The sequence below is a fragment of the Podarcis bocagei genome, assembly GCF_964188305.1.
Source record: "Podarcis bocagei genome assembly, chromosome: 12".
Taxonomy (NCBI): domain Eukaryota; kingdom Metazoa; phylum Chordata; class Lepidosauria; order Squamata; family Lacertidae; genus Podarcis; species Podarcis bocagei.
In genome coordinates, this window is record NC_138137.1 from 12,286,038 (window position 1) to 12,300,823 (window position 14,786).

Consider the following 14,786-nt stretch of genomic DNA (forward strand, 5'->3'; position numbering starts at 1 on the left):
CCCATTAAAATTGGAATTATAAAAGTATGTGTTGTAAAATCAGACTGAGAGTTCTGAAGTGGAACCAGTGCCATGTTGAATCACAGCATGAGACCTCAAGAATCAGTGTAAAGTTGTTTTAAAGTGGTAGCCATCAGGTGGCAGTGTTTTATAAATCACTATCTGAACATTATTATTTTTTTGTGAAGGGCAGCATCAAAATCTCTAAATAAATAACCAGCAGTTCTCCTAATTAATTTAGTAGATTCTATAAATTAATTAGGCAAGTTATAAAGGTCTGATTCTTCTTCATCATCTGTCCCAGTATAATTGCCAGCCTGTTTCATTGCATGAGTCAAGGTTCTATTGTTTTGCCAGAGGAAAACATAAAAATAATTCCAAGCCCACTAAAAGTAGCAGGCAAAATCATTACAGCGTGCCAAAAGGGACATGTCTGCTTCTGAAAATCGCTGGCACTGAAAAAACGGCAACAGTATCACAGTACCGTAAGCATCTGTGTCTTGCCATGTGCTGCCTACTTGCACAAATATGTATCTCAACTTCAGTGTAAGAAAAATACTGTATGAATGTCAAAGCTGGACAAAAACAAGTTATTTAGACTTTGTATTGCTGAAGCACTGCATAGGAGCCAACTCCTAGGAACTAAGATCTCCCCCCCATAAAATATTTGAGGGGTCTGGGTCCCCCCCAAAGTTGATGGACATTACTTAGGGAAGCTTTTAATGTTTAATAGGTTATTGTATTTTGGTGTTCTGCTGGAAGCTGCCCAGAGTGGCTAGGGAAACCCAGTCAGATGGGCGGGGTATAAATAATATGTTGTTGTTATTGCAGGGATGCGGGTGGCACTGTGGGTTAAACCACAGAGCCTAGGGCTTGCCGATTAGAAGGTCGGTGGTTCGAATCCCCGCAACGGGGTGAGCTCCCGTTGCTCGGTCCCTGCTCCTGCCAACCTAGCAGTTCAAAAGCATGTCAAAGTGCAAGTAGATAAATAGGTACCACTCCAGCAGGGCGGAAAAGGTAAACGGTGTTTCCCTGTGCTGCTCTGGTTCGCCAGAAGCGGCTTAGTCATGCTGGCCACATGACCCGGAAGCTGTACGCTGGCTCCCTCGGCCAATAAAGTGAGATGAGCACCGCAACCCCAGAGTCAGTCACAACTGGACCTAATGGTGAGGGGTCCCTTTACCTTACTATTATTATTATTGTTATTGTTATTCAAATGGCTTACATGCACTGCATCTTGTGAACGATTTTGCAAGGCAGTGCTCATCTGGGCCCTCCAATATTTTATTCAGCTTGGCATCCCTGAAACATTCAGTTTCTCAGCTGCGAAGCAAAGCAGCAAACCAAAGCCCTTTTCTCCAGCTTTGAGCTGCAGAACAGAGCAGGGATCTTCCCTGAAGTTGTGTTGCATCCTCTGAAGCTCAGCACAGCTGTACAGAATAATTCCCACCTGCCCAACTCTGAGCTGGAGAAGAAGGCTAAGCTCCTTTCATCACTCCTGCCATAGCAAGAGTGACAAGCAGGGTTGCGCACCGCAACTTGATGTGGTGAGAGAGCATAATTGTAGTGGCCTTGCATAGGGAGCAAACCATAGTGCAAAGGGTCATCTGTCCACATTTGCAGCTTTCTATTCAATAGGCACCACTTTCTGCTGGATTGTTTACTTCGGCTTACTGAATGTTCGCTTTGTAGAAAGAAAGAAACTGACTGATGACAGGTTTTGAGTAGTGCAGATATGTAATTATGTTTTTGCAGTTTCTTTTTGTAGGCAGTGGTGACATCACCTAAATATATCTATGTACAGTCTGTTATTTGTGCTGCATACTCTAAATGCTAACAGAAGCAGTCTACAAAGAGAATGAAATCAAATAACAATTTTATTTAAATGCTGAGATTTTGATTTAAGTAGGGGGGATGTCAAATATGTAAAAAAAATAAAAAATGGGCCCATTGTGGAAATAATAAAATTTATATAACAGAAATGTTTAAGAATGGATTATGAATGTCCTGCCAGTGCACAATGGCTTCAAGTAATGTTTCTTATTTAACTACTTTATGAAACGAGTATGATAAAATACTGAAACGTATCAGCAGAGTTTTTAATAAATGAATGAATCATTTTGCAGTGTTTGGTCTAAATTTATGTACTCAGCGAGTCTTTAATGGTCTTTTCCTGCGAGCACTTAGCTCTGATTGTAGTGAGATTCTGATTGTATATATTGCGCCTTTAAAAAGAATGTAATGCTTGCAAAACCTAGTAACTTAGAGCAGGCTGAATTTGCCTGAAAAATATTTAGTGAAATTAGTATGTGCTGATTTAATGACTTGGGATCCCCTTGCTTATGTTTTGAATGTTAATAGTTTGCCTTCTAGATACCAAACTTTATAATCTTCAGCTTTATTATCTTTATTCCCATATATATAAGCATCTTGCATTTTGAATACGGAGTGTGTATGTGTGTGTGCAGTGATTCATAAGTCACTTGCTAAAATGCCTGTTTGTCTTCTGGGCCTTATCTGTTTTCTGGAGGTAGTATAAAAGGGCTAAGCTGCATATGGATTTTATTTGATTTTGAGCCTCACAATGGATTCTCTGCTGGAAGTTTTATATGTGTAATGTTGCCATCCAGCTCAGAGAATTCTTATTAATGCTTCAGCAGGTGCTCTGCTCACAGTCTAGTAAAATAAAGATCGGCTTGGTTTTTGAGGCTTCCTCAGTTTCTAATGACAACGTATTGAATCATTTGCTAGAGTCAAATATCTCAGTTGCCCCATGTTGGCAGGAAAACTCATCTTTGCAGGAAAACAACAACCCTCCTCTTGCTTGCTGTTCTGGGAAGCCCTGGTTTGCCTTTGCATTCAGTAGTGGGCCTTGCCAAGCCAAAATGAATGCTTGTAGCAGCCAGAAGACACTGACTGCAGCTGTGTCCATAACTGAAGTTGGTTTTTAGTGTTATGTTTTCTTTTAGAAGGTCACAAGTTTGCAGGAGTATCTGCTTACGGGAAATTCAGTAAGCTAGTTAACTCTCGGATTGCTGGATGGAAGGAATCAGTCTAAGAAAGAGAAAAATGTTGAAGCTCTTCAGCATAATTCTTTCTTGGGGTTATTCCTCCACGCTGTGGAGCCCAAGGGAGCAGAGTGATGCTGATTTATTTTTCAGTAATCATATGGTCTTGCAATGCTTCCTCCTCATCTGGCATCTTGATTTTTATTACTAAAAAGTTTTACTAACTTAAAGTTGACATATTGCATGTCATTGTGTAAAGTTCACCCAACTTACCTTCATTATGCTACCTGCAGCCACTGGGTTTCCTATAAATGTTGTGTTTAATCACAGTGAACTTCTAACATAATGATAAACAATTATTCCATTTCTGATACTTAGTATGATCCTAAGCTTTTTTCAATATGTGTGCATAGAGCAAGTTTATTGTAAAAAGAACAAATGGCAAATTTATTTTCCAAATTTATAGTTAGTTAAGAAGGGTAGTGTGTTTGCAACTAAAAAATATGCAGTAATTTAACAGCATATTTTCCCATGGTTTTTAATATCATTCATGCTAGCACAACATGTCTGTTTCACTACAGTGAATAGACCAATAGAGGGAGGTTTTAGTCTGTGGTTGGTCTTGGCTTAATGAATGTGGACTTTATATCAGCAATGGTTCCAGATAATTGAGAAGGCATTGCAAAATCAAGCATAGGATAGCATAGCCAAATTAGTTCTTCTCAAGGTAGACCTATTGAAATGAATGCACCATGTTAGTCGTGTCCATTGATTTCAGTGGAACTAGTATTACATGTGAAAAGGATCTTGGGGTCTTAGTGGAACACAAACTTAATCAACGGTGTGATGCAGCAACAAAAAAAGCTAATGCTGTTCTAAACTGCACCAGCAGAAGGCTAATCCAGGCATAGGCAAACACGACCCTCCAGATGTTTTGGGACTGCAACCCCCATCATCCCTGACCACTGGTCCTGTTAGCTAGGGATGATGGGAGTTGTAGTCCCAAAACATCTGGAGGGCCGAGTTTGCCTATGCCTAGGCTAGTGTCTCACTCTATTCTGCCTTGGTCAGATCACACCTGGAATACTGTGTCCAATTCTGAGTGCCACAATTTAAGAAGGATATTGACAAGTTGAACGGGTGTAGAGGGGGATGACCAAGATTATTAAGGGTCTGGAAACCAAGCCTTATGAGGAACAGTTGAGGGAGTTGGATATGTTTAGCCTGGAAGAGAGGAGACTGAGAGGAGATATGATAGCCATCTTCAAATACCTAAAGGGCTGTGACATAGAGGAAGGAGCAAGCCTGTTTTCTCCTTCTCCAGACAATGGACATGAACCCATGGCTTCAAGTTACAAGAGAGAAGATTCCAACTAAGCATTTTTTCGTAGGTCCATATTTTGCCAAATGGGTGGTCAACATTCTATGCGTATGTCTGCAGATATATATACTGTATATATGCTAACAACTTACATATTTTTATATTACTATCAATATATCAATCTGAAAATAAATTGAATCAAATTTGTTACTAGGCCACTGAAAACTCATGTGTATCAAAAAATAGAGTGTCTTTTAAAATTCAAAAAGCCATGATCGTATCCTGCCCTACTCTTTCAGGTGCATGCATTCAGCTCTCAGCTGTAAACCAATGCAACTTCTCTTCTATTTTTATGTTACAATCACAATTGCACAGATGAATATGATTCTTTACTGTCCCCCTGCCCTACTGTCGTCACCCCTGTGTGAATGACTTCCTAGTGGGAATCCACTCTCTCAATTGTCAATTTGATACTAGGCTGCTTGTTCCCCTGCCCCCACCTTAAAGCCTGAGTTTTATATAAAGGAAAATGGGATAATAAATATCATTGATTATATGGAAATACATTATTCTGGTTAATATCCTTTTTCTTCTATATACCTATTTTCTTTGCAAATACTGTGTTTATTCATTCTGTACGCTTGTCTGTTTAGGTCTGGTCCATCACATCTGTAATCTTCTAATAGAAACTGCAGCTCTTTGCTTGGATGCAGATGATAAAAACAACATCAAGACAGCAAATACGTTGCTTCTGTCCTTGCTTGATATTTTGCACCATATGCTGATCTACACTGCAAATATTGTCCGCCTAACACTACAGGTATATAATCTGTTTTCTGGTAGAATGAGGGTCATTGCGTATATTTTCTATTGTTCTGGTTGAATTCCCCACTATATATACAAACGAAGTTGAATAGATGAATAAGTGAATGTCTACACCAGGGGTCAGCAAACTTTTCCAGCAGGGGGCCGCTCCACTGTCCCTCCGACGTTGTGGGGGGCCAGACTATATTTTTTTTTGGGGGGGGATGAATGAATTCCTATGCCCCACAAATAACCCAGAGATGCCTTTTAAATAAAAGGACACATTCCACTCATATAAAAACACGCTGATTCCCGGACCATCCGCAGGCCGGATTTAGATTGGGCCAGATCCAGCCCCCAGGCCTTAGTTTGCCTTCCCACGGTCTACACAGTTCCACTGACAATGGTTAATTAATTACATGGGAGTTAATTGAAGCTTAAGTTTTTCTGGCTTAAGTAGTAAGTACCCATAATGGGTTCTTTGATTTTTACCAGTCCCTTTATCCAAGACGATTTGAACCCTCATATATTTTGCATGTTTCAGAGACAGAAAAATAGTACATTTCTAGATAAGTACTGTTGACATCCATCAGGCTGAAGAGACAATGGATTGTACCTCCAAGGTGAAGTCAAACCTCTGCGTTTGCAACACCAAAGTGATCTCTCTGAGGTACAATCCTGGGCATTGTGTTTGGAGGTCCTAGACTGTTCCACAAATGGGGCTGCCACAATGAAAGCCCTGTTCAAGTTACTGTGGAGTAGACTTGTGGTGTATACTCAAACAACTCTTCCCTTTCTAAAGTTGACTCACTCAAGGACATACCAATCAAATAAAAAAAGATTTATTTTCAAAAATTAATGCTTTTCAAGGGAACCCTTGATCCTGAAATGACTGTGGTAGTGATATTTTTGATGTGTTCTTTCTAATATTGTGGTTAATTATACTTTTTTCTCATGAAGGCACAGAAATCTGGCACAGGAGGGGACACTCAAACCGCTGAGGACCTTCTGCTTATCAACAAACCCCTGACGGATCTAATTAGCTTGCTTATTCCATTGGTAAGAGCTTTATTATTTTCAGTTAGAATGATTGGAATGAATTATAGTTTATTTAGATCATCACCACCCCCATGTGAAAGGTTCAGATCAGGTTACAGGATGATTAAAAAATAATAATCCAGAAAATATATTTCCACTTTTAAAAAGTTGCCAGTACTGAGGAACAAGATTAAGTTGTCCTCTTCAAATGTTCCTCAAGTGTATATTCTTCTTTTCTTGTATTATCCATTTGCTCCCATTCTCTTGGCCCTGATTAAGAAGAATGCCCTTACTGCCCCTTACCCATATCTTTTCCTGAGCTTGTAACTTTCATTCTCAGGATCAATATAGATGTATCAATAGTTTTATCTTTACTTCAGGTAAAGGATTGATTGCTGTCTGCACCTCCAACCATTTAGTCATTATCCATAGTTAACACAAGCCCAGGGACACTGCTAGCCTATGGAAACCTTGAGAGGGATATGGGTACTTACAAAATAAACTTTGTCAGCCACAAGTTGGACATCTTCTTTCAAGACTAACTTGCTTATTTTTTAAAATGCTAAGTATTAAAACTTAACAAAACTCAGTTCCTTTAAATAATGCACAGAATAATGTCCTTGATGCATTTCTGGAAAAACTAACCAAAATAATAAACTCAGAGATAAAAATGTATTATTAAATATTTCAGTGCAAAATTTGTGCCAGCATACTTAAAGGTTTTGTTAGCTTTAGCTTTAAATAACGTAAAACAATGGTGATTTAACTTATTTTAAAATGATCCTTTGAAGTTTAATAAGACTATTAATTTTCCACACTCATTCTTCAGTACCCGCTTATGTCAGATAACTAATTTGAACCATTCTTTTTATTCACAACTGTTTACATTCTTCAATTATTTATAAGTAACTTTTATCTATTATTTATAGATAACTATTACATTTCATACCAGGTCAGTTTTGATTAAGTGAGAGAAATTTGGTTGTGAAGAAACTCACTCAAGGTCTAGGAGCACCTGGAATGTCATACAATTCAGGAAGTGGGAGCAGAAACAGGGGTGTTGTGCAAGAAGAAAAACTGTTGGCTGAGAAGTTGACCTAGAAATTGACCAGGGGAGTTAATGGCCAGATTTGGGTATTTAGTGTGGTAGCTTAGAGTTGGGAAATCAAATATGAAATAGAATTAAAAGATGGGAGCCAATGAACAGGCCTCTAGCAGAGAAGGCTCTGCAAAAAGCAAGATACATTAGACAGAGAACTGAGAAACAGAGCCATGAGAGGATAAGAATAGGAGGCAGACAGTTGAGGTAACCAAATGGTACATTAGGTGGTAAATTGATGTACATTGTCATGTTTTTTTAAAAAAAACACAACAACACTAACATGTTGGGATATGATTACATGCTAGGAGAGGATATATTTGCTAGATATTATCCCTCCTTCCTATGTTTGTGAGTTCAACAGAGTGCCATCCTTTTGCAGCTTAAAAGGGCAGCTTAGGCTTGTTTTAGCCTTTTAGTGTGCTTTAAGGCACACTGGATTCTTCTAGTATTTCCCCCTTTTCTTCCCCTTAAAACATCATCATCAACAACAACAACAATTTATTTATGCCCTGCCCATCTGGCTGGGTTTCCCCAGCCACACTGGGCGGCTTCCAACAAAATATTAAAATACAATAGTCTGTTAAACATTAAAAGCTTCCCTAAACAGGGCTGCCTTCAGATGTCTTCTAAAAGTCTGGTAGTTGTTTTTCTCTTTGACATCTGGTGGGAGGGCGTTCCACAAGGCGGGTGCCACTACCGAGAAGGCCCTCTGCCTGGTTCCCTGTAACTTGGCTTCTCGCAGTGAGGGAACTGCCAGAAGGCCCTCGGCGCTGGACCTCAGTCTTGTAAGTAACTTTTACTTAGAATATATTTGCTGAGGAGTAAGAGACACAGCAGCTTTGTTCAGGCATGCTTAAAATGGTAATTCAGTTACAGAAACATACTTAAGTCTAGCTTAAGATGTAGTCTAGGCATAGTTCTCAGACTTAGCAGGTGTTCTCACATTACTGGCAGAGCAGAAAGAAATGGAAAGAATCAGATGGTGTGCCCGGGCAGGTAGGAGAATATATAGCCATGCCCTCTCCATCAGGGCACAGTGAGAGTGTCTTTCACAGAGCTCTTTGGCAGGTTTACAGGAAAACTCTGTGAGCCTCAGCTCCTGTCACATGCCTATCTAGAAAAACATGAATTGTTGGTTTGACTGCACTTCAAATATCCCCACACAATAACAGCATTACAGTGCAGTTGGAGATGTGTGTTCTAATTCATACCTTCAACCATAAAACAAGTCAAAATGCACATGAGGCGGGGAATCCCACAAAACAAATACCACCAATTGTAGCTGGATCAGAGCACAGTTTATGGAGTGAGAGTCACAGGAACTATGTTGGCCACTAATGTTGGAGTTAGGCGGATTACTCTGCTCTCCCCTTGGTTAATGGTTGTAACGAGCAATGGGCGAATATCTCTACACTCAATTTAGATCGGGATAGGCAAGTTTGCAAAATATTTCATTGTGTACGTGAGCTGCGTGGAAAAGAAAAAATGCAGAGGAATAGAAAGCTAAAAGATTAAAACATGCATGTGCACACGCACTCACACCAATAATTTTTTTTAAAAAGGAAATAGGTAATGCATTTCCAAATAAAAGGAAATAGGTAATGTATTTGTGGTGTTTTGAATACAGAAAGACAATTAGAAATCAAGGATGAAATTTGAATGTTTCCTAAATAAATATGAAGGCATAACAAGTAAATGTTCGGATGCAGGTCTCCAATATAAATTTGTATGAACACTGCATAATTTCAGAAATATTTTTTGAGAAAGCGATGCTAATAAAGTTTTTTTTTTTCTTTTAGAGGAGGGAGATATTTGGAAGCCAATAAACAATATTGTTAAGATATTTCAGTCTTTATGGGTTGTAGCCACCTAAGTTCTATTCAGAGTAGATCCACTGAAATTAATTTCAATGTGTCTATGCTGAGTATGACTAATGTTGGATACCTTATGTGTCTTCTAATAAGTGAGATGAAATAAAAAAAATTAGCAAATTTAATAATACTGATGAAAATTTGCTTTTCCGTTTTGCCTAATATTTGTTGAATGATCATTCTCATAACTTCCAGCAGCCCATCTGTTACAGTTTGTTCTGTTGTCATATTTCTGATGTAACAAACATCTATCTGTTCTAATAAGCTCTCTTTGTGCATAACCTCATTAATGTGCTGAAATAGACTTCCCTCTGGCTATTAGATGCATTATCAACTCTATCCGTGCAAAAACGGCTGCTTCAGCTCAAGCACTCATACACCTTTCTTGCAAGAGTTTGCAATTCATGAACGCTGTGTAACTGAGGCCAAAACAAAAGGATCATATGACAATTACTACATTTCTGTTTTAGTCAGAGGGGAGAATTACCGTATTTTTTGCACCATAACACTCACTTTTGTCCTCCTAGAAAGTAAGGGGAAATGTCTGTGCGTGTTATGGAGCGAATGCCTGCGGGTGACGGGGGGGATCCTGCTGCAGTCGTGAGCAGAGGATCCATGGTTCCCCTTCCTTCCCTCCTCCGTGGTTACAAAGCATGGATCCTCAGGATTTTTGCATTGGACTACTCCAAACTCACTGTCAGATCACATGTCTGTGGCCACAGCATGAACCACAAAGATCATATATCTACTATTTCATTTAGAATATTTTTTTTCTTGTTTTCCTCCTCTAAAAACTACGTGCGTGTTATGGTCTGGTGCGTGTTATAGAGCGAAAAATACGGTATCTCCCATTCTGTATTTACATCAACGTATGTTCTGCTCTTTTTCTGTTATAGAAATCAATGAGGTTTCCAGGCATCAATCAGTCCCAAACCTGTTTTTTCCCCAAAGGGGTTATTTCAAAATGTACCTACAGACCATGCTGTGGGACCCTTTCTATATACTGTATATATTTCCAGTGCAGTATATAAGGGGAAATTATAATTATTTTATTGTAATAATATAGCTCCCATCTTATTAATTTTGTTCAGATCCTGTACACACATGCTCTGTGGAATTCTTTTTTCTTTATGCTCCCCCTTTTCTTGTGCTATAGCACTAGTAAGGTGCCCTGGCAGTATGTCAAAGTGAATTCACTTCTTTGTGACAGCAGCACTCCCTGTGGATTTTGTTGTGGAAAGGAGCAAAGGTTTAGCACAGCAATCAGCCTTTAAAACAAAAGTATAAAGTGGTGTCATAGAGCAAATAACTCACAATTGGGGGGGGGGACAGGGAGAAGATTACACTAAGTCAGCGGCATTCAACTTCCAAGAGTCTGTGTGATCTACCCAAAGCCGTTTGTTAAGCTTTTTTTAGGAAGTCAAAGTTTTTTTGGGGGGGACGTTTTCATGGGGATCCAGGATCGAGCAGGGACACCCCACGATCGACCAGTAGATCACGATTGACCTATTGGACAACCCTGCACTAAGTGAATCCTTTTGAACTCAGAGGAAACCTCCTTAGGCTCATGTTAACTTGTAAGCTTATCTATTGGCAAGTTTCCTTACAAGGATAAAAGACCTGTCTGGAAGTGCCTTGAGAGTGAGAGAACATTAACTTGATTGTGTTGGACAACAGTCTATACATATGATGACATTCTGTGTATGGATGTGACAAGCAAGGTCTTGAAGCTTTGCCTTCTCTTTCTGAGGGAGGAATCATCCTACCCTCTAGATATTACCTGCCTCCGTTGGGATAGGTCTTTTTGCCTCTAAGGTGGGAAGAAATCTTAGTGAGACTGAGATTTTGTGAGATTGTTGTCATTTCTTTACTTGTTCGTTTCCTTGTGTGTCTTCTCTTAAAAGAAGATGTGTCAATGTCTGTGTGCCCTGTCCCCTCCCACAGTTGGAATTTTCTTTGGGGTGAGGGCAGGGAAGGTATTCAAGGAAAGCAATTATTCCCCTATTTCTTCCCTTGGTATTTTGGTCCCTGGTGGGGTTAGAGAAGGAGAGCTCTGAGTGACCGTTGTAAAGCGGGTCAGCCATTTTTTCTTAGTTCTATTGCACTCTCCTGCAGCAGCAACATGAGCAAGCCTCACACAAACTAGATCAAGTGAAACTTCTGCTTTCTACCAAATCTCACGCGGGCTGGGTGTGAGCATCTTTTACTGCTGGCAGCAGGTCTCATAGTACACGTGTGTGTGTGTGAGAGAGAGAGAGATTGCGGAAACTATCGAGGCATCTCTCTATTAGCTGCGGCTGGCAAAATTCTTGCAAGCATCTTAGCAAACCGTCTCTTAACAATATCCGAGGTGACCCTTCCTGAATCCCAAAATGTTTTTCAACCTTCTAGGGGGATAGTGGACATGATTTTCACCGCTCAACAGCTTCAGGAAAAATGCAGAGAGCAAAACCAATCCCTGTATTATCTACCTGACTAAGGCTTTCGACACTGTAAATTGTGATGCCCTGTGGACTGTCCTTCTGAAAATTGGCTGCCCAGATAAATCTGTAAACATCATTCGGCTCCTCCATGATAATACGACAGCAACAATCGCAGATAACAATGGCTCTCAAAGTGAACCATTCACAGTGGGACCAGGTGTTAAACAGGGTTGTGTTATTGCCCCAACTCTATTCACTATTTTCATTGCCATGATCCTACACTTTGTCAAAGGGAAGCTCCCCACTGGGGTAGAAATCATATATTGAACAGATGGAAAGCTCTTCAATCTGAGCAGGCTGAAAGCAAAGAGTAAGGTTACTGTAACTTCCGTCATAGAGCTTCAGTATGCTGATGACAACGTAGTGTGCACATGCTCAGAGGATAACCTCCAAACCATCCTAAATATCTTCGCAGAAGCTTACAAAAAGCTTGGCCTGTTGCTCAACATCCAAAAAACTAAAGTGCTGCACCAACAAATACAAAGTAACCCCTCTGCAGTGCCACAAATCCAGCTCAATGGTGTAACGTTGGAAAATGTCAATCATTTCTACCTAAGCAGTTATCTTTCCACAAGGGTCAACATTGATGCCGAAATCCAGCATCGCCTGAGCTCTACAAGTGCTGCTTTCTCCTGATTGAAGTGCAGAGTGTTTGAGGACCGGGACATTCGCAGGGAAACCAAAATGCTTGTTTACAAAGCTATTGTACTACCAACCTTACTGTGTGCTTGTGAAACATGGGCCACTTACAAACACCATCTCCAACTTCTCGAAAGATTCCATCAACGGTGTCTCTGAAAAATCTTACACATCACTTGGGAAGACAGGCAAACTAATATCAATGTACTAGATGAAGCAAAGATCACCAGTGTTGAAGCAATGATTCTTCAACATCAACTTGGTTGGACTGGTCATGTTGTGCGGATGCCTGATGATCGTCTTCCAAAACAACTACTCTATTCCGAACTTAAAACTGGAAAGTGTATTGCTGGTGGTCAACAAAAGAGGTTTAAAGACTGTCTCAAGGCAAATCTAAAAAATGTAGTATAAACACCGACAACTGGGAAACACTGGCCTGCGAGCGCTTCAGTTGGAGAATAGCCTTTACCAAAGGTGTCATGGACTTTGAAGACACTCGAACTCAGAACGCAAGGGAGAAGCATGCTAAGGGGAAGGCATGCTTGGCAAATCCACACCATGATCAACTCCCACCCGGAAACCAATGTCCCCACTGTGGAAGGACGTGTGGGTCCAGAATTGGCCTCCATAGTCATTTACGGACTCGATTTTTAAAACCATGTTTATGGAAGACAATCTTACTCGGCTATGAGTGATCGCTGAAGAAGAAGAAGAAGAAGAAGAAGAAGAAGAGTGTGTGTGTATGTGTTTTCTCACACGGGGGTTCCGTTCCTGCCCCCTGCACGTGTTTGCGAAGGGAATATAAGTGTGTTCCACCCTTTTAGTGATGTGTTTAGTGACATTTTCAAGTCACTTCCTGGTTCACCATGCATGGTATGTCATTCAGACATGCATTAACCAGTTGTTGCCTGTATTATGCATGTGTATTTGGTTTGCAATGCAGTTTCATAAGTTTAGTAAGTGCAGGTAATAGGACAGAGGTGTTGTTTGGCTCTTCCAGTTGGATCTGGAAGGTAGGATGACAGCTTTCCCTGGATGAGGAGGCAAAGCCTGTCATGTCCAGAGGAAGGACATCATCCTATTGTGACCGAAGTTTTCAGATTATGTTTACGAAGGAACCCTTAGCCTTAACTGTGGTTAATGCCCGTGATGATACAGAATTAAATCAAAGAAGTTCAACTCAGAAGGAAGGGGATGGACAGGGTATGTGATTAAACAATTGGAAGCGTTCCATGTGTATCCATATCTATGCTATGAAACAAGTAGTAGAATAATTGGGCTCTAGCACTGTATTATAATTGCCACTTTATTAAAGTAAAATTAGGGTAAGCAGAAATTGTTTAAAGTTAGAAAGTGAATTCTGCTGCTTCATCTGAAACCAAGGATACTGACTTCAGCAAAGTTTGCATTTCATTTACTATTTTCATTTTTAGCTTCCAAGTGACGACAATGAAATATATGTGAACGCATCACAGTGCTTGTCTTTGCTAGTGCAACTCTATGGTGGGGCCAACGTGGATAGTATGGCTCCAGAAAATATGGACAGCTTTGCTGAAGTACTACAGTTCAAAAAGGAAGTGAAAGATCAGAAGCTTCTGCTGAGAATCATTAAAAGACTGGTAAGTCGCCTGCTTCACATCTACAATTTTCATGAAGTATGTCTAATGCCTATTACCTAATCTGCAAACTAAGGGGTACAAATAAAGTAAATATTTATTTGAAAGGTAGATTTTTAGGAGGTGATTTTTCTGCTTATACAAGTATAACTATTTTATACAAAGGCTTACTTTGTAATTTAACAGGCACAAGTTGGTTAACAAAAACAATATAAATAGCTTAAAATATACTGTCACAAAATAATGAAATACGTTTTACATAAAACTAGTGTAGATTCTCAAATGCTTATGTGGACATCATCACCTTTATGTGACTTCTGAAACTGTACAAAATTGTGCTCTGGTGGGTCCCTTTAGGGAGCAAATACTAGAAATGGGCTAGATTCAGACACAACATGAAAACATAACTTGTTTTAATATCTGAATCTGAGCCCAGAAATCATAGTTTAAGGTTCTGAAACCATGGTTTGAAACAGGTTTGCACACTGCAATTTGTGCTTTGGTTTGCTATTATTTTTTTTCCTTCAGATTTTAAAAATATTTTTATTAAGTACAAATTAGAAAACATACATATTCACAACAAAAAATACAAAAGAAAAAGAAAATACATCTAACCAAGGGGGAAAAATTAGGGAATATTTTGTCTCTTTTCATATTTACAGTTATTTATACCTCTATAAAATGCTTTTCACAATAAAGCAGTGAAATGAAAGATAAGATATCAGAAAAAAGAAAAAAAAGAACAAAGAAAGAATAAAGAAGTAAAAGAAAAAGATCATAAGTGAAAATTTTTAAAAGTAGATAAATACTCACAATAAATAGCCGTTTCCCATCTATATTTATATTCAATTGTATAATTTCATCTTGTCCTTATCTACCTTAAATAAATTGTTGTTGTTATTTT

The 14,786-nt window shown here is 39.4% G+C and overlaps 1 protein-coding gene across 5 annotated transcripts in view; it reads left to right on the top strand.

Annotated features, from left to right (window-relative positions):
• ULK4 (unc-51 like kinase 4) overlaps nucleotides 1-14,786 on the top strand; it is a 159,834-nt gene that overhangs the window by 92,520 nt on the left and 52,528 nt on the right. For all 5 annotated transcript variants that reach the window (XM_081164361.1, XM_081164360.1, XM_081164364.1 and 2 more), the window contains exons 33-35: nucleotides 4,983-5,149; nucleotides 6,094-6,192; nucleotides 13,700-13,885. In XM_081164361.1, the coding sequence (XP_081020487.1) occupies nucleotides 4,983-5,149; nucleotides 6,094-6,192; nucleotides 13,700-13,885 (452 nt within the window). The remainder of the gene's footprint in view (nucleotides 1-4,982; nucleotides 5,150-6,093; nucleotides 6,193-13,699; nucleotides 13,886-14,786) is intronic.